This window comes from Pelmatolapia mariae, linkage group LG14 (assembly GCF_036321145.2).
Source record: "Pelmatolapia mariae isolate MD_Pm_ZW linkage group LG14, Pm_UMD_F_2, whole genome shotgun sequence".
Classification (NCBI taxonomy): domain Eukaryota; kingdom Metazoa; phylum Chordata; class Actinopteri; order Cichliformes; family Cichlidae; genus Pelmatolapia; species Pelmatolapia mariae.
Window position 1 is genome coordinate 37,442,620 of NC_086239.1, and position 18,502 is coordinate 37,461,121.

The window sequence follows — 18,502 nt, forward strand, 5'->3', positions numbered from 1 at the left end:
ATCTCGAGCTGCTGTTTGTGGCTCTGTAAAGTCAACTTTTAATGCAATCTGCAGTGTTTTCAGCCACAGATGTGCATGTCACATGGGTACCATTGTGTTATGTACTTTTTACAAACCACCATAACTTTTTACTTTCACATTTCTTTTCGTTCCTCTGCTTAGGTTTAGACTGTAAGATATGTCACATCAACAACAACAAATCTGCCAAACTGACAAGACGACAGTAAAGTTTAATGTTCAAAATGAACCAATCCATCTCGAACGAGGACACAAACAATCTCAAGCTTTTGGTAAAACTATGTTTTTGTATTTGAAATCATATTTATATATGAGACCGTTCTCACTCCCAACGCGTAACATACTGACGATTTGTCACGTCCCGAGGCGTCCCATAAAACCGCGAAAGGTAACCTTCTGCATCCCTATGATACGCGCCGGACTGTGGATGGAGTCCAATAGAATGACTCTCCGGCAGTAACACATGTTCCAGCCGTGTTTTCCAGCCCTAACCCTAATCTTAATCCTAACCATAACCATAACCTTATCCCTAACATTAATCATTAAATAGTGTTTTCCAAAGCGATTCACAATGAGAAAGTAAAATAAATGTACATGTGTAGATTCATTCCAAATGGTTCTCATGTTTCCTCGTGTTTCTGAATACGACATTGGCTGTGTTGTGTGTTACGTTTTGGGATGAGAACCTGTTGTATATATATATATATATATATATATATATATATATATATATATATATATATATATATATATATATATATAAGTATGCTTGATTTTAGATGGATGATTCAGCTCAGCATTGCTCTTTTATGATTTACTGTGAAAAGTAGTAGAAGTATATAAATATGCAACAATAAATTGTCAGTGATGATAATGGCACAGTTCATATGTTTGCTGAAATAGTGATTATTTTTACAGTTTTACTTTCAGGAGAAACTGTGTGTGTTGCAGTGAGCTAATGCAGTTTTCTAACATATCACAGTGTTAAATATAACAAGGCTAACAAGAGAAAGCTTACTTTGTTGGGAAAATGATCAGGACTGCAAACATACTGAATGACAGAGATGTGTTCATTGTAAAAGTAGAAAGATTTCTGATGTTATGTAGGCACTGTTAGAGTTAACATCTTTTATTTTTCTGCCTGTTTATATTTTATTTAAAAAAAGCTTTTGTTCTATTGTATTGGTTTGCACTTTGTAACAAGTCTCCAGGGACTCTCCAGGGATGAAAAATAGCTTTGTCGCCACATTCGCTGTAATGTTTATTTAATGTGTGGTGTCTCTGTTAAATAAACCAATAATAATACATGTATATGGATAAGTGCTTGATCACTGTGGCTTAATAAACCATATCCTGGGTTTTTGCTGGAACATAAGCCTCAACTTTTCCTCTACCATATAATATAATGAAACTCAGTCTTTCTAATGCATTTTTGCAGACCAAACTCCATGACTCCACACTTTCAGCAGAAGGTTCACTCCGCTGTGACACCAACCGTCTGGCCTGCTGATATGTCCTTGAGAAAGAACGTGATTATGTCTCCACTGAGGGCTTAAGTTAAAGCAGCAGAAAATCAAATTTTGCTCTGTGGTTTAATGGTTCAAGGCACCAAAAACACTGAATGGCACGATAAATATTTAAAAAAATATATATTTTTGGTTTGTATTAAGGGTAATGGTGACTTGGAGCTCATTAAGTATGCCCTCCATGTTTATACACTTTAGACTGTTATTAAAAAAATGCATTCTTATAAATTATCTAGAATTTATTACCAACAGTAGTGAATTTGTTCTTACACAGTAGAAACCTCCTCAGGGCATAAAAGTAATGCCAACACTGCAGTTCCTCTCACTGCCATGAAATGCTTAGAGCCTAATATAAAAATGGTTTTGGTCTCTATAACCAACATAACCGTTTATAACAGCTCTATGGGTAGATTTGGATTTTTTTTTTTAAATATTATTGTGGTGTGGCCACTTTATAAGACCTGTGGCTATAATAAGCAGCATGATGACAGCCAAAAAGCTGGAGTCTGCAACAAAAAGAATTACATCAAGGTAAAAATGTGTCAACACTCGTAGAGGTTTAGCAAATTGCAGATGTTACATTTCTGACGTATGTTTTAATTACTTTGGCTTAAGACATTGTTAAAAAAATTTTAAATAAAATAGTGTGTTTTATGTTGCTTTTGCTTTAGTTAACAAACAACATCATAGTGTGTTAATTCACAAGGTTTCAAAATCAGGTTTTAAAATACACAATAGCTTCAGCAAACCTCTCTTATGGTCCAGAAGTATTTGCCAGCCAGGTCTTTAGGTGAAGCGCAGGTCTCCAGATCGTCCTCTCTGGTCAGCCTGCGAAGCCAAACCAGCTCACAGTTACAGTGCAGAGGGTTCCCGCCAAAACTCAGCACCAGCGCTGTAAGAGGAGAGCCCTTCATCTTGGCGTACACCGGGATCCGCAGGAACAGTGGGTCTGGAGGTATTTTCTTCAGCTTGTTAGAGGTCATGTCTAGCCTGGTGACACAACACAGATAGAGTTCATATTTTTCCATCACAGTTATTTTTTTGGCAGTTTTAATGAAAGCTTTGAACATTCTGGAGATTAAAAGAAGATCCATGCCATGATCCTGATCAGCGGACTTCTTCAGAAACAAAATAATATTTATTATAAATGTGGTGAAATTCTGAGTGGATGAAGTGGGAGGAGAGGAGATGGGTAGTTCATCGATCAGGTGGGTGGACATGTCCAAAGGTGAGATAGAGGGATGGAAGGAAGAGGGGAGAGAAAGGCCAACGATAAGGGAGAAAGTGTGGGGAGGGGAGCTGAACACGGCTGCACTCGGTCAGCCAGCACTTCTGCTCTTCTGTCTTGTTGGATTGTAGTTAAAAGAATCATAAATGTCTGCAGAAGGTTATTAATCTCAACAGTGTTTCCACACATTTTATTTTAGAAATAAAAGAAAAGTCTGTAAAGTTGAGAAAAATGTGTCTTTTTTCCCTCTCTGGCTGCCACTGAGGAGAAATTCAGTCTTTAAAAAATGGACCGATTCAATCACTTACAGTTAAATAAAAAAATAAAAGCCACAATCATTTCAAAAAGCATGTAAATCTTCAAACATACACAGAGAATAACCCTTGTATGTAGAAGATTGCCTCCAAACCCAGTGTCATGTGATGAGGTGAGCCAGTATCTGTCATACACCAGTGGGCTCCTTTACCCCCCTGGATGAGACTGCCCTCGCCTGTGCTGGAGGAAAATGGGCCTATGTGGCTCTTGTGGGAGACAGGAATACTGGTGCCCCATTCCTGTGACTCCTGTGACATGCAGAGTGACGTGGTTCCTTGTTTTTGTATTCACTTCTGAGTCACATTTAGTCTGACCATTCACCCAGAACCAGTTTGCTTTGGGAAAGCTTAACAGGAGCAACTTGCCCTAATAACATAGTTCTCAGAATCACTTCAGGATATAATTCCCTCCATCCCGTTAAGATGGTGATCCCTGAAGGGATCAGAGGCTGCAGCTCTTAGCCAGTAAATGGTGGAGTAGTCTGGGTGGTGAAAAGTGGCTGTCCCAAGTGGAGAAGTTCAAGTATCGCAGGGTTTGTTCATAGTGGTCATGAATGAAGGGAGAGTGGAGCAGGACACTGACAAATGTGAGGTGAGATAGAGATAGTTTGCATTTTCTCTCTTTGCCTGCATTCTGGAGGTTTCTTCCTGTTAAAAGGGAGCTTTTCCTCCCCACTGTTGCCAAATGCTTACTCATAGAGAATCAGTGTGTGCTTAAATGTGCTTTATGGTCTAATTTGTATGAAAAGTACTATAAAAATGCGAGTCCACACCCGTACCAGCACTAGAAAATAGATGGTAAGAAAAATGGTGCACAATTTTTGTCCGATCCAACACACAGACTCACGAGTGACATCAAAGGCAGTTGTAGTCTTCTCACACGTTCCAAACAACATGTAGAAAATCTGAAATTAAAGCTTGTGACCGCACCACAAAGCGACATCAGAAGGAAGAGACCTAACAACATACAGATATTCCATGGTGGCTTTTCCATCAGCCATTCGTCGTCTCTGAGGATTGAATAGTAATTTTCCTCAGCAAAACATTGGGCCCGGTAATAACGCAGGAGAGTCAAGCTTTCACTGCTGTCAGCAACAAATACAGGAAAGTGTATTTCCCTTTAGAAAGTCCCCGCAGAAATACTCACCAACAACGATGACTTAACAAGAAGTTAATAGCTGCGACAGCAGCGCACAATCTGCACTTGACAAATTTCAATTATGTTATTTCATGTGCAGCAAGCTTGTGGTGTAAAATATATGTGGAGGCAAATGTTCTCCTGTGCACCAACAAACACTGACAAAATAAATGTGTCTGCAGGGCAAAAATATCTAATTGAACCTTTAAAAAATGCATGAATATTTATCCATAGTTGCCTTTAAAATGTCAGTCAGGGACTTAAATGAAAACTGATTTCTGCTAATAAGCTTTAAATGTTATTTTGTGTCAGTTGAGGGAAAATTATGTCACACATAAGAGGAAATTTTAAAGCCTAAACTAGCTTCAGCATAAAAACAGCATTTTGATTGGGGAGCTGTCACTGGTGATTCATTGGCTTTTAGACAGGTCTCCTGTTGTGAATCACATGCTTGACCATGATGCAAGAGCATTTAGACGTTTCATTAATTTTCTTTAAAGAATTGTATCCTTCTTCCCAAAAAACATTAATTTCAGCCGTGTTTTAAAGACTATTTATCTTCTGTTTGTTTTTTCCCTTTTACACATAAATGAGTGATCACTGTTAATGAGCTTTAAATGGCATTTTGTGCCTCTTGACTGAATTTACTCCCCATATAATAAGAGCATTAATGCGATGTTGGCATTTATCAGTCAATTATAAGATTTTCTGCAGTTTGGATTGGGACTGGAGAGCACAGAGCACTGCAAACATTTACACAGTGTGTAACCAGCTCTAAGAACAGAGACATGGAGAAGAAGTCTGCCCTGCAGAGAAGGAGTCCAGGTCACTATTTCAAATCCCCGTTGAATGAGGGCTGCAACAATTACGATCGTCCAATACTGACGTGCCTGCAGGCAAAATGCTGAACCTGCAGCTGCTCAGGTGAAGGTGTAATACAGTCCAGGTCATAGGGGGCATTTCTCAGGTTCAGAGCATAGAGCTGTTGAACAGTTTTCCTCCAAAGCGAGCTGATACTCAAAGGCTTAATTTCCATTAAAATGAGGTTTAAAACTGAAGGATTTGCTGTGTGATTTTAGTTCCACCATATCGTAAAAGAAACTCAGAAGAATTAAGACATATATATAAATATGTAAAGCCCTCTGAGTTGTGTGTGTGTGTGTGCATGTATTAATAAAACATAATTTTACATGGTTTATTTTAATTTTAAAGCCTCAGTGCAAATAAAAACTCCTGCATATAATGTGTACTCTGGCAGGAGGAAAGAACTCTTTTAATAAGCCTTTTATTCTTCATCCATTCAGATATTTCTGTCACTGGAATGATGGCAGCTTTAAATAATCTTCCTAGAAACGAATTTTTTAATACTATGAATTTTTTCCACAGTTGTTATAATTCTTCCTTTCTATCTCAAGCATATTTAACCAGAAATGTTCATGTCTTAACAGCATATTGGGTTCTTCAGCTGCTGCATGTTTCACTGTCTTTGCCAGCTGGTTTCTGATGGTGTCATCGGGGCAGACATAGGGCAAGCCAGCTGGCTTGGGAAAGCCTTGGAATACCCCAGAAGAGCTAAAGAGAGACTGTGGGATGAGGGCTGTCTGAGCACCTATATATAGACTGTTCTCTCACGAAGATGGATGGATGGATGGATGGATGGATGGATGGATGGATGGATGGATGGATGGCTGGATGGATGGATGGATGGATGGATGGATGGATGGATGGATGGATGGCTGGATGGATGGATGGATGGATGGATTGGTGAGGCTTTTAAGGTTTAGAGTCCCAAGATTCTTTTTCATTTGGATCATCTTCTACACTCTCCAAACTTGACAAGCAACCTGAAGCTCCTCCCCTTTCAAAAAAAAAATACATTTGTTTCCTCTACTGGTCATTAGTATTCATCATAAATAATTACAAATATAACATAAAGCAGTCCTAAGCCGGCTCGCTTTGCCCGCACAAACTAACGGGACTTCTTGGATGTTATATGCATGTGTTGCTGATGCAATAACTTTATACTTTTGAACAATGTTTCCTCACGCGTTAGGTAGACCATGTGTGTAATAGACACGCTGGTCCATGTGTCCATTTCACGCTTTGCTTCTCCAAAATTCGAAATGCACACACATGAAGACGTTGCATTAAGTTGCAGAAACAGAAGAGGAAGATCTTTTATTTCAAGCCAACATGTAAATAATCACTGGAAGATGTTTAAACAGCCATTATTAACTCATTTACATGGATAGACATATTAATCCAAGGACCCTGAAATGTGCATACGTTTCTTGCTCATTAGAGACTTCGTGGCTTTAAATATATTATCTACCCCTGCTGGGAACGCAACTTCTGCATGTCCATTACACGTTTTGTTGTGATACTGGTTTGTGTAAGTGCAGGTGAATGGTATTTGGCAGTTTAAATTAAATAAAGCTGGAGCTTTCATTTTCCCACTTCCAGCCAAACCCAGGCAGGCTGCTGCACTGCAGTGTTATGTGATCCTGACCTGGCCAGTTTGTGCAGGTTGGAGAAGATTCCCTCTGGGACGCTCTCTATGAGGTTGTGGTCCAGGCTGAGGGTGTTGACACTGACGAGCAAAGCAATGGTGTCCCAGGGGATTTCCACCAGGTTGTTGTAGCTCAGATCCAAATCCTCCAGAGTCTCCAGGAAGTCCTGTGAGGGCGACAGAGGCAGGATGCTATCAGTGACGTTAAATGCTCCAAGTGGTATAATTTAAAAAAACAAGCATGACTTTGCTTTATCTTCAAGTGCGGAAGTAAAAGGGTAAAGAGACAGATAATAAATAAGAAGGATAAAAAATGGAAAAGACATGAAAATGAAAATTGCAAATAAAAAAGGGAAGAAAAGAAGGAAGGCCCAACAGAAAAAAATACACAAGTTTCCATTTCCAACAAAAGTGGGGGAAATAAGTACAAAGAAAATCTTTGGTATGATAAGAAAAGATACAAATGTAGAAATAGAAAGAATGGAACGTCCAGATGAACAGAATCATCTTTCTGGGAATCGAATCCAAACAAAGAAAAAATGGAATCAGTTACTCCGGTCAGTGGTGTACACTCCAAACCAGGCTCTTCTCTCTAATTGCCTCTAAACAATTCTCATAATGTGGACATAGATGAAATGTCACGAGTCAGCACACATTACAACGAGCAAAAACACAAAGACGGAGAAGAAGATGAAGCTGGATTGAAGGAGCACAATAAAAACCTGGTGATCAGCTAAAGTGTTGCTGCTGCTGTAATTGCTCTCATAATTCACACAATCAGGACAGTGTTTGAGTGTCACAATGCCTTGATTCTCATTACAATAATCTATGCTTTATTGCTTTTTCAACAAAGGGAATCTCATTTCTCACTGACAAAAGAAACTTTAAGAGGCGTGAAGAGAAGTTCAAAGACGGCAGAACACGAGTCCCAACTTGTCTCCGTTCCACGACTGTCCTCTCAAGAAAATGACTGATTTTGTTCAAACTGCTGAAAATAACTGTTTATGTGCAGTTTAATGGTGGGAAATCGGTGCTTGAAATAACTGGTTTTCACAGTGGGGACTGGAGTTTCCTACCATCATGCCCCAAAGCCAGTAGACGACGATCTCAGCCACGTTCAGCATGCTAACGAATAGCTTACAAATGAAGATGACATTTGTCATGTGTTCCCATTTAACAGATTTTTGTTTGCTCGCTTCAGTGTTAGGCTCACAGTATTACCAGGATTTGTACACAAACTGAACACATTGTTATAAAGTTTGGCTATCTGCCATTGTGAAATTCTATACTTGTTTATATGACAGAAAATAAGGGAGAGTAGATCAAGGTTAGCGTATTGTGTTAATACATTATATTTATCTATGTTGGAGCCTCTTCCTTAGAGATAGGGTGAGAAGTACGGCCGCTGCTCCTCCACATCGAAAGGAGCCAGTTTAGGTGGTTCGGGCATCTCACAAGGATGTCTCCTGGCTACCTCCTGGGTAAGGTGTTAGGGCATGTCCCACCAGGAGGAGGCCCCAGGACACGCTGGAGAGATTATATCTCTCAGCTGGCCTGGGAACGCCTCAGTGTTCTGCTGCTGCCCCCACGACCCGGTCCCGGATAAGCGGAAGAAGATGGAAGGATGGATGGATGTTGGAAGCTCCTGCACATAACGCATTCAGATATAACCACACCTGCACACACTGACCATGTTTGTACCTTTTGTACACGTTCTGCATGTGAGAGAGAAGCAGCATGGATCCACCGAAACAAAAACTGCTGCTTTGATTTTTACGTTTCAGACTCTTGCAATTGTGCAGTTGCAGTGTGCTGGTTGTGCCCCCTGTTAGCCTCACACAGAGCAAAACAGAGAGCAGAGGACAGAAACGGGATCTTCTAAGCTAATCCTAATATGTAATCGCAGTGTTGTATATTAGACTTAAAGAAGAAGACGGTCTTCATGTATATTACCTGGCAGTGACTGACTGTGATTGGACAGCTGCAAACAAAATATACACTGAAGTCTTGTCAAGTGACAGTGTGTTGATATTTTTATGCATATGGACAAAAAAATTATCTTTTTTGTGTGCTGTCTGCAGGATGTTTGAAAACACTTGTATTAAACTACATTTAGTGGAAATTGACTCTGAGTGCTGGATCTCAAGGGACTTTTAGTAAAATCAACTTTTAGTTATTATTATGATTTAGTTGGAGAAACAGAACTTATTCTTAGATAATAAAATCTTGAAAGTGAGAGGGACACGAAGGAGGAAAGGGAGGAGGAGAGGGTTAATGCCATGTGTGAAATGAGACACTTTCTGATACAGCGAGTGAGAGCGGAGCAGTGAGGTTCGGATTCAAGTTCAGACAGTCCAATCCATTAGTGAGGTCAGAGTTCACGCCACTCTAGTTTATCTTCATGAAATTTCAGCAGAGGTCTGTGAGCCAGTCCTGAGGGGACACTTTTAGTCCTTTAATGAGCAGAGAAAGGACAGCATCATCAAGACGGGGGACACGGTTTATTCTAGGACCGGGTTATTAAAAAGGTGTCCAGCTGGGCGGCAGAGTGAGGCAGGCAGGCAGGGCTGGCTGCTTTTGCTGGACTTTCGAGTTAGAGCCAAAAATGTTGTCTCCTTCTCACACAACACTTGACCCTCAGCACTGAAACTTTTCATTAATGACTTTGCAATAACTTTTCCACTCACGATCTTGGAAAACGGCTCTTTGTGTGAACGCTTGGTTGACAACGAATGTTAAAAGCACCGATTAAAATTTGTTGGATTTAAAACACTTTGTTACACTTTGTTAGTGTAATTTGGGCTTACCCAGAGGAGCTGGTGGCAGCAGAAAGAGCAATTTAAACACTTCCAAGAGTTTTGCATCCTTTATGTGAGTGATTTTGTTCATTTTCAGAGCAAGTTCTTAATTACACTGTGAAATGGTTTTGCGTATTGAGAAGCAGAGCTTAATTTGTAGGACCACTAGGATTATTTTTTAAATTGAAATCATAATTTTAAAGCTACTTAATGTCCGAGGTTAAATGGACGTTTGTGTCCCTGTAGTTTTATTTATGTGTCTAGATTATGGCCCAATTTCTGATATGAAATTAAATTAAACAAAAAGTTCTTCTTCATGTGTCTTTGAGGACACGATCAAGATGGTGATTTCTGTTCTCCAGAGTTTCTTTACTGGTTTAATAAGAGTTAAAATATTTTTACATATTTAAAAAATATATATTTTCTCTGCATGAGCTGGATGTTCAGCTATGCTTTAGTACCTGAAAGGCTCCCTCTGATATACTGTGCAGCTGGTTGTTGGCCAGGATGAGGTGCCTCAGGTTCACCAGGCCCTGGAAGTGAGAGTCATCCAGCACGGTGAGGCGGTTGGCATCCAGGTGGAGGGCGTGGAGGTCCTGGAGATCGGCAAAGGTGTACGGCCTGATCTGGCTGATGGTGTTTCGACTTAGTGTCAGGTGGATCTGGACATGCAGGAAAACACAAGATCCACATTAAATGACCCATTTTCATGTAAAACACCAACACATTGTTTGTTGCCAACTCAAAAATGGTGCAAAATGGATAAAAGCAATCTAATAAGGTTCACTTTGGCATATTTCTGCGTAGGGAGGTAAGGGATAGCTTATGAGTCACCACTTAAGATATAATGTTTAGTTTGAGCAGGCTGAACTTGCGGGTCTGTGGAGATTAAACTTGTATTTAACCTTCCACATTTTTTCATGAATGATACTAGTAATTAACGTGAGAGTACAATGGGTCAATGAATGAGTCCGGTATCCATTTATACTTAAAGCTATCATTAAAAAGCTCGCTGCTGAGGTCAGGAATAGCAGTCTGCTTAATACCTCCACTGTACACAAAATATGAGCGCAAAGATGCAAAAATATATTCTATTAACACCCAAGAAAGGGTCAATCAGCCCCCACACATTTCGAATCTGCTGTGGAAATGAGCCTCGATCACAGGGGACATCTGTGGCGCTCCGTCACGCTCATCACCAAACGATTAGAGCCACGTTTCCTTGTGTGTGAGCAAACATCTTCCATGCTGTTGTGCTCACACTAGAGAGAAAAGTTATTTTTCACACACTAAGGAAGTCTCCAGCTGTGACAAGTGTGTCTATTTGGTGCGTAAATATGGTGATGTTGGTGGTTTTCTTCTTGAGCTGCGTGCAGTGAAGCCTCGTCGCCCCCATTACTGTGATTACGGTGGGATTAATTAGTGAAATCCATTAAGATATCAGAAATGTCACCTCAGTCAACATGTTATTCTGTAAGGGGCAGATGTTCCTAATGTTTTCTGAGCTCTCTGTGGAATAAACATGACATGTTGCCTCATTTCTTACTTTCACATTCAGAGTTTTCTTTACTCTGACTGATGAATGCTTGCAAACCCTCCTCAGATGCTATCACACCATTAATCTGTGATGCACGGTTTATTTCCGAATTTATTTTGAACTCAAGTGAGGCAATTTACTCTTTCTGTACTGGTTACTCTTTTCTGTCAGGTAAATGTACTTCAAATAGAGGTGTCCTGAATTTCTGCATTTCTGCCATAGGATGCTGCACGATTAGTCTAGTTTTTGACCGACGGTTTTACAAAGATGCAAATATCATAAATAAAAATATTAGTATACATATGATCTAACTGTGTGACAAAACCCTGTCCTAGATAGTGTTCACAGTGTTGTTCTGTGCATTAGAAAACGTGTATTTAAGTATCACTCTGGTCAGTCGCTCTTTGTTTGTTAGGTCTGGATGGTTCTGGCAAAGACTTACAGGCTTTTTGGGTCAGCATCTTTATGTTTAAGGAATTAACAGATTAAAAACTGCTGAGACGTTTTTGTTGTGGGATAACAAAACATCATTCACCCTGTTTAATTTCTGCTACTGCAAAATTACAGAGACACAAGGACGATGATTAAATTAAAGTATTTACTTCATTTTGCAGTAATGATGTGTTTCAGTGTAAACATGTTCCTTTCACGTCTTAACATGGGAGTTTATGGACTGACTCACTTTTGGAGCCAGCCTCAAGAGGCCATTAGAGGAACTACAGTTTTTGGCATTACTGCACTGGCTTCACTTTTCAGCCCTGGAACAGGTTGCCACTTGTTCTCTACTCATGCATTACTTTGTCTAATCTCCTATGCTCTCAGTTTCACCACATATACTCAGAGAGGAGCACACGAAATGAAGGTGAATTGACATAATGGGCCATGACAACAAATAATTACAGGCCAATGCAGGTCAATCACCAACTCCTCAAAAGGAGGATGGCTGCAGTATCAGGTGGGAATAGTTACTCTGTTACTTTCAGAAGTTCATTAGCAAAAAGTGAAACTCCTGTAACGAGCTATTTCACGGCATCAAACAAGGTCACATGACCACAAAGATGTTTCTGACACCCTTTCTGCCGGGTGCTCTCTGTAAAACCCTGGAACCTGTTCAATGTGGAGAATGTTCCATGATTAACACTTTATTGTAATGTCACTGCGTGACTGAGACTTGACAGCAGAATCGGGTGAGAGAAACCTTCCTCCAGCTGATCAAAGCTGTTTTATTAAAACTCTCTGCAGCTTCAAAATGTTGCTTTTAACTTAAGAATGACTGCTGCTGTTCATCTGCAGCAATCCAGTCAGGCAGGCTGGGAGATGCTGAAGTACAGGATTACTTTTCCCAATAAATTCAAGCATAAAATTAGTAACCTATAACATCTTGCATGAATCTGAACTGTTGCTGCAATATAACTGAAGTAATAATGGGGACTGATTCATCTCTGATGGCTTAACAAGTCTTTTGGCTCAGTGTGCAAAAAAATGTAATTCATGTAAACAAAAGGCTGTTTAATAAGCTAATAAGTACAGAGCACGGTTGAGTAAATATAATCAATATGTGAGGCATCAGTAACATAAATGTTTAGAATAACTTGGTTGCTGTGATCTTTTTCATGCAAAGCTAAAACAACATTAAAAAAAGAGTTTCCTGGCAGGAGCGGCCCAGGTGGCGCCTGCTTGGCAGAAGGTAGCTACAGTACAAACACGAATGTGAAGGTGTTAAAAAAGCGAGCTCTGACCAGGCTGGTCATGTTGGCGAAGTCACGGTGCCTCAGCGTCGTAATGAAGTTGTCCATCAGCCTGAGCTCAGCCGTCTGGCGGTCAATGTTGGGCGGGACGAAGAGGAGGCCCGTCTTGGCGCAAAGCACCGTGTAGGACGGCAGCAGATTCTGGCACGTGCACCGCTTCGGACACAGCATGGACGAGGAGCAGGAGGGGAGGGAGGACAGGAGGATGAAGAGGAGAGGGCAGACCAGCAAGGAGATGACATCCATGGCTGCTCTCCTGCTGCAACAGAGAAATTAGGAACACATCAGTTCATGCAGCAGCACACACTCAAGTATCAAACTGGACTTTAAAAACACCCAGCAGGGGACGGAAATGACTTCCAGAGCTCACACGGAGCATCAAATTAAGAAAAAAAACTGCACTTGATCCAAATCGGCGCTCCTTGGTTTGATTTAAAGGGTTGGTTATTCAGCAAAGACAGTCAAACACTGCAGGATGACTCTATAAATGATTATTCATCACCGCAGAAAACCTGCTGTGTTTTTCTTCTTTTCTGCTTTTTTTTGGCCGTGCACAGCAACACAGCAATATTTCTTTTATGCATCTTTTTCCACAAAAAGTTTCAAGAAAAGAAAAGTTTTATATTAAAGGGGAGAGGAGACAAGAGACAGATGGCTAAGGAGATGGGAACAGGAGGGGAATCAGAGACATTGAGGTAAATGAAAGAATTTAAGAGCATGTTATTGCAACACTTTCCTTTTTTTTTCGCTGAGTAAGTTGTCCTGGGAAAGTGAAAGTAAACAGCATGCATACGACCAATTAACCTCAGCGCACTCTTATGATTGCAATCTAAAGAGAACATTAAAGAACACAAATTACACAGTGTGCAGTTGTCTGCCTCACTTCATAAATTTCAGAGATGTTTTTGTGCATAAAAATGAGACCAAACCAAGTTTCCCAGCCATGGCAATAAAGGAATACATTTACATTCATATTGATTTCTCTGTATTCAGTTTGTAAGTTCAGCTCGGTGGAGCCCTGAATAAATTCATACGAAGAGAAAAGGGAAACACACAAAAGCGGGAATGACACACGCAAAGGAAAATCATGACAACGCACACACTCATTCATGCATGCGTGTGGACTCCCGCATGTGCACACACTCTGAAAAGTTCTTCTGAGTTAGATGCCGAGCGACTGGAGGAAGGTCGATTGCAAATAACAGCGGAAAGAGACGCGCTCTTTTATTTACGGTGCTGAAATATTCAAACTGTGCCTCAGCCTGCAGCACAGAATACAGAAGAGGAAGCGTCTGTGTCCTCATAACATGGTAGAGTGCAGGATACGGAGTTAAATGTGAGCAACTAATGAGAGAGATGTAATGGAATGAGATAAATTCAATGGAAATGATGAGGAGAATTCAAAACCCAACTGAGACTACACCCAAATGTCAATGGGTAATTCAGGAGTGTGCACACGATGGGAATTCAAGCGTTCAAACAATAATGAGCGCCGACTGGAGCTCACAAATTTGTCACGTGAATGAGAATCTCAAAGACGTTGGGCCAGGCTCAGGGTAAACGGAAAAAGTTTCATATGTCGTATCTGTGACTCATCAAACAGAAGCGTTTCATTCATTGACCAGGAAGTCCTGCTGATATCAAAATGTCTTTAAAAGGAGAGACCTGGCCGAAGCAGCAGCAAACACAGCGTGACAGTATAAGCATGTGCCTCCTCGAACCACATACATTCAGATCTTTATGGAAATGTATTCCATGTCCAAGATGTACAGTAACAATGTGTGCACATGAATAGCATGCATGAAAAATGAAGCTCAAAGAGGAGCATGGCTTGGAAGCTGAGAGAAAGAAACAAGCTGGAAGTTTGTTTCAGTTTTAACTATCACAGAGTTTCCTGCAAGTTGTCAGTGACGACTACCAAATTATAATAAATGTAAAGGTGTGAGAGAGAGCATAGAGATGCATGATACACTGAATCAAATGTGTATAAGTGTTATCAGAATAGAAGTACGCTTCCCTTTTTTGGCTGGGTGCTTTTTTAATTTGCAGTTTTAAAATGGTTTTGATCTTTGATGGAGGACAGTCCAACTCTACAGGCTTGAACTTGACAAAAAAATTAATTAATTCAAATGGTCGCCCATACATATGCAACCTGTTCTCATTCCTAGGGCATCAGATAATGTCTTGACACGCTGGCTGAGGGAATATTGGACACCGAGAAGGAATGGTCCACTTGTTTGGGTCAGCAAAATATGATTATTTTTGTTAAAACGCACATTAACAACATTAACATTTACCCTGGATTCTGAACTCCCGGCGCAGATGCCAAGTAGCACCTTGTGGTTGGTTGTTGGCGTTTAGAGAACAGCAGTAATTGATGCCTGGGAGAGAGGATGAGCTCATACAGTGCTGTGAAAAAGCATTTGCCCTCTTTTCCTGATTTTTGGATAAAACATGTAAGCGTGACAAATATTGTCAGGACCAGTGAGTCCACCTCTGAATGGGTCAAAAATACAAATTGAATGGTTTTGGTGTGGCTTAGTCAAAGTTTGGACTTAAATCCGATTGATTTTTTTTTTTACTTTAGGCTTTAAACTGGCCGTTCATGACTGAAAACCCTCCAATGTGGATGAATTAAAACAAGTCTGCAACTAAGAGTCAATCAAAATTCCTCCACTGCGACGAATCATTCAAGTAAAAGCTAACTGCATTTTGTATTTACTCGGGTCATCTTTGTCTAACTTTAGAATTATTTGGGTGATCTAAAATATGTAAGTATGACAGAAATACAAAAAAATAAATCAGGAAGGGGGAAATGCACAGCGCTGTATATGTGCTGGACACATTAAACATAGAACACTGTTGGTGTGAGGCAGAGGTGACCAATTATCCCTACTGTTTCAATTTGTTTACACCTCGTTAATATACACTGTTTCGTACTTTTGCAGGTTTTTTAGGTGCCGTAAGATGTTGGGTCTCAGAAGAGCACTGGTGCTCTGAGAACAGATTTAATTTGTTTAGTCAGGCCAGCTTAGCGTGAGAAAAATGCAAAACAGTTCTTTTTCAGACTACAAGCACTTCTCAATCTCCGTCGCTCTCTCTCCTCTTTTCATCACTTGCTTCTCGACTGAAAGTGCTTCTCATTTCAATTGCATTGCCTCTTTTTTCCCATCCCTCTACTTATCTTTCTGCCTGCATCATCCCATCATCCCTCTCTCAAACCCTTTTCAGCTGTTTCCTGTCACCTCTCACTTCTGACACTGCAGACATCCCTTCATTCCTCTTTCCTCCCATCCTATCATCATTCTCTTCCTCCATCTGCATCACTGCCTCTATCCATCCTTCTGTCTCTCCATTTTCATCCCTGGAAGAGCATTTACTCATCTATCTCTCCACATGACTTACATGTCCATCCCTTTCCCCTCTGTGCATCTCTCTCAACTCTCTTTGATCAACTCCTTCTTCATCCATCTATCCTTACCACTAATTTTTCACACTGTCATCCTCCTGTCATCTCCCCTTCTATTCATCGCCTTTGCGTCATTCTCTTCCTCATATTTAAAAATAGTATGTTACATGTTTGGGATCTGCTGCTTGCAAAATAAAAGGCACATGTTGAGCAACATGTCCTCAGATGATAAAGAAATATGCAATTTAACATTAAAATGATCATTTGCATGTTGATTGAACTTCATGGTTTGCCGGCCAGGCCTGAGTTACAGTGACCTTCAAAGAAGCAGGAGGCACTATTGAGAGCAGCGGTACTTCATACTTGCCTCTAATTTGTTTTGTTTGGACCTTGGGATAAGGTGTCAAATATGTTCTTGAAATTCTTACCAATCACATCTTGGCATCTTGGTTTGTAGCGTGTTAGTGTGAGGCTATCGAGTTGCAAACACCGGGACTGAAAAATGAAGCCTAGTCAGAAAAAACTGCAATTCTTGGTTTGGCCACATGAGGCTGCCTCATGCGTCTCCCATGTTAAATGACCAAATTTAACAGCGTTAAACAACACGTTTACCACCTGATACAAAAACACCCCACTGCTAGGCATGATCTCAGCGAATTTGAGATGCCGAATACGTCCACCATTTTTAAAACAACCTGTAGTGCTGCAGCTTTGAGCTGCATAATAACTCTGGCATTCTAACATGCTCCTAATAAGGATACTTGCTAATTAAAAAAATTATTATGGTGATGAAAATCATCATGATGAGCCAAAAGTTTCAAACTGCAGTAAAATGTTTGAACCTGAAGAAGGTACAAGTGGCTGGAGTTTATCCCAGCTATCACAGGACAAGAGGCAGGGTACACCATGGACAGGTCGCCAGTCTGTAGCAGGGCTAACACAGACAACCATTCACACCTTGGCAATTTAGAAGTACCAGCAAACCCCACTAACTGCATGTCTTTGGATTGTGGGAAGAAGCCAGAGTACCCGGAGAGAACCCACGCAAACACGGGGAGAACATGCAAACTCCTCACGGAAAGACCTGAAGGTGGAGTCGAACTCAGGACCATGAATGTGTAAACCAATTTATTAATAAATTTTCACTGGAAAACTCGACAAAATCAGTGGGATGAAATCTCAGGGAAGTGCAAATATCTATAAAAATGTCTTTTTGCCAGTCCATCCAACCAAATTTTGAATGTCAGAGCAACCTAATATTCCTAGAATGCCATTATTCTTTTTGCTCCAAGACCACCTCTGCAAATGTCACAGCTTTGTAAAGTGGTGAAAAATCCTAATAATTATAGTAAAATATGGTAGTGGGATAAGCTTCTCTTTGGGTCACTCTAAGATGTGCTCAAGCATGCGGTTTATGGTTGTCAGCATGCAAACCATCAGCTGTTCCTAAAGTTGACCAAGTACTTTTCTTTCCTAAAATACTTTTCATTTCTTTTTCAGTTCAGTTTTATTCATATAGCACCAAATCACAACACCACAGGTGCTTCATATTGTAAGGTTTAAATGTAAGGTGTTGATGTCTCTAGAGTATTGTTTGCATTAATATTGTCAATGAACAAAGGAAAGCTTTTTAACACTGACTGTGTGTCACATACATTTTGTCATTCATGGTAAAAAAGTGCCTAAAGAATCACAAGAGTGAGTAGAAATCACACAGAGAAGTCACAGAGAATAGGTGTGGATGAATAGGCTGAAGAAAGAAATAGAGGAAAAGCATTGAGTGGGTGGGAGCTCGATGAGAGGACAAGAGCAGAAGTTCCTTTTTCCGACCAGCTGGTGGAGATGTTTAGCTACAGCTTCAGAAACATGAGAACACACACGCCTGCAAGTGCACACACACAAACATGCAGACTCAGGGCTGAGGCAAAGTCAGGCCACTGTGCTAAAGCGATGTGTATACTGCAGGAACAGAATGAAGACGAATGCTGCAAGAAACAGAATAAAACACACAAGGTAGAGCGACATATGACAACTGAAGCATGAGGGGATATTTTACATTCATCAGACTGTAAATATTCAGAATTCTGTTCTCTGTTTCAGTAAGCCCGACTGCTGCCTCTACCTTACACTCATAGGCTGCTTCCTATAACTCAAGCATCAAATGCTGCGGTGGCTTGAATACATTTAAGGAATAAAATGACACTTTGCTTACATTCTGCTTATTTTCTACATTTTATTAATTTCCATGAGGTTGGAGGATCTTATGTGATCACCATA

General features: G+C 40.4%; 1 protein-coding gene across 3 annotated transcripts in view; it reads right to left on the minus strand.

Annotated features, from left to right (window-relative positions):
• The window catches only part of si:cabz01090165.1 (uncharacterized protein LOC100333421 homolog), a 400,716-nt gene that overhangs the window by 48,253 nt on the left and 333,961 nt on the right, over positions 1 to 18,502 (minus strand). For 2 of the 3 annotated variants that reach the window (XM_063493435.1, XM_063493433.1), the window contains exons 6-9: positions 12,808 to 13,075; positions 9,993 to 10,193; positions 6,734 to 6,900; positions 2,294 to 2,534 (exon numbers count right to left, since the gene is read on the minus strand). In XM_063493435.1, the coding sequence (XP_063349505.1) occupies positions 2,294 to 2,534; positions 6,734 to 6,900; positions 9,993 to 10,193; positions 12,808 to 13,062 (864 nt within the window). In that variant the 5' untranslated portion in view covers positions 13,063 to 13,075. The remainder of the gene's footprint in view (positions 1 to 2,293; positions 2,535 to 6,733; positions 6,901 to 9,992; positions 10,194 to 12,807; positions 13,076 to 18,502) is intronic. The other variant, XM_063493434.1, reaches the window with a different exon arrangement.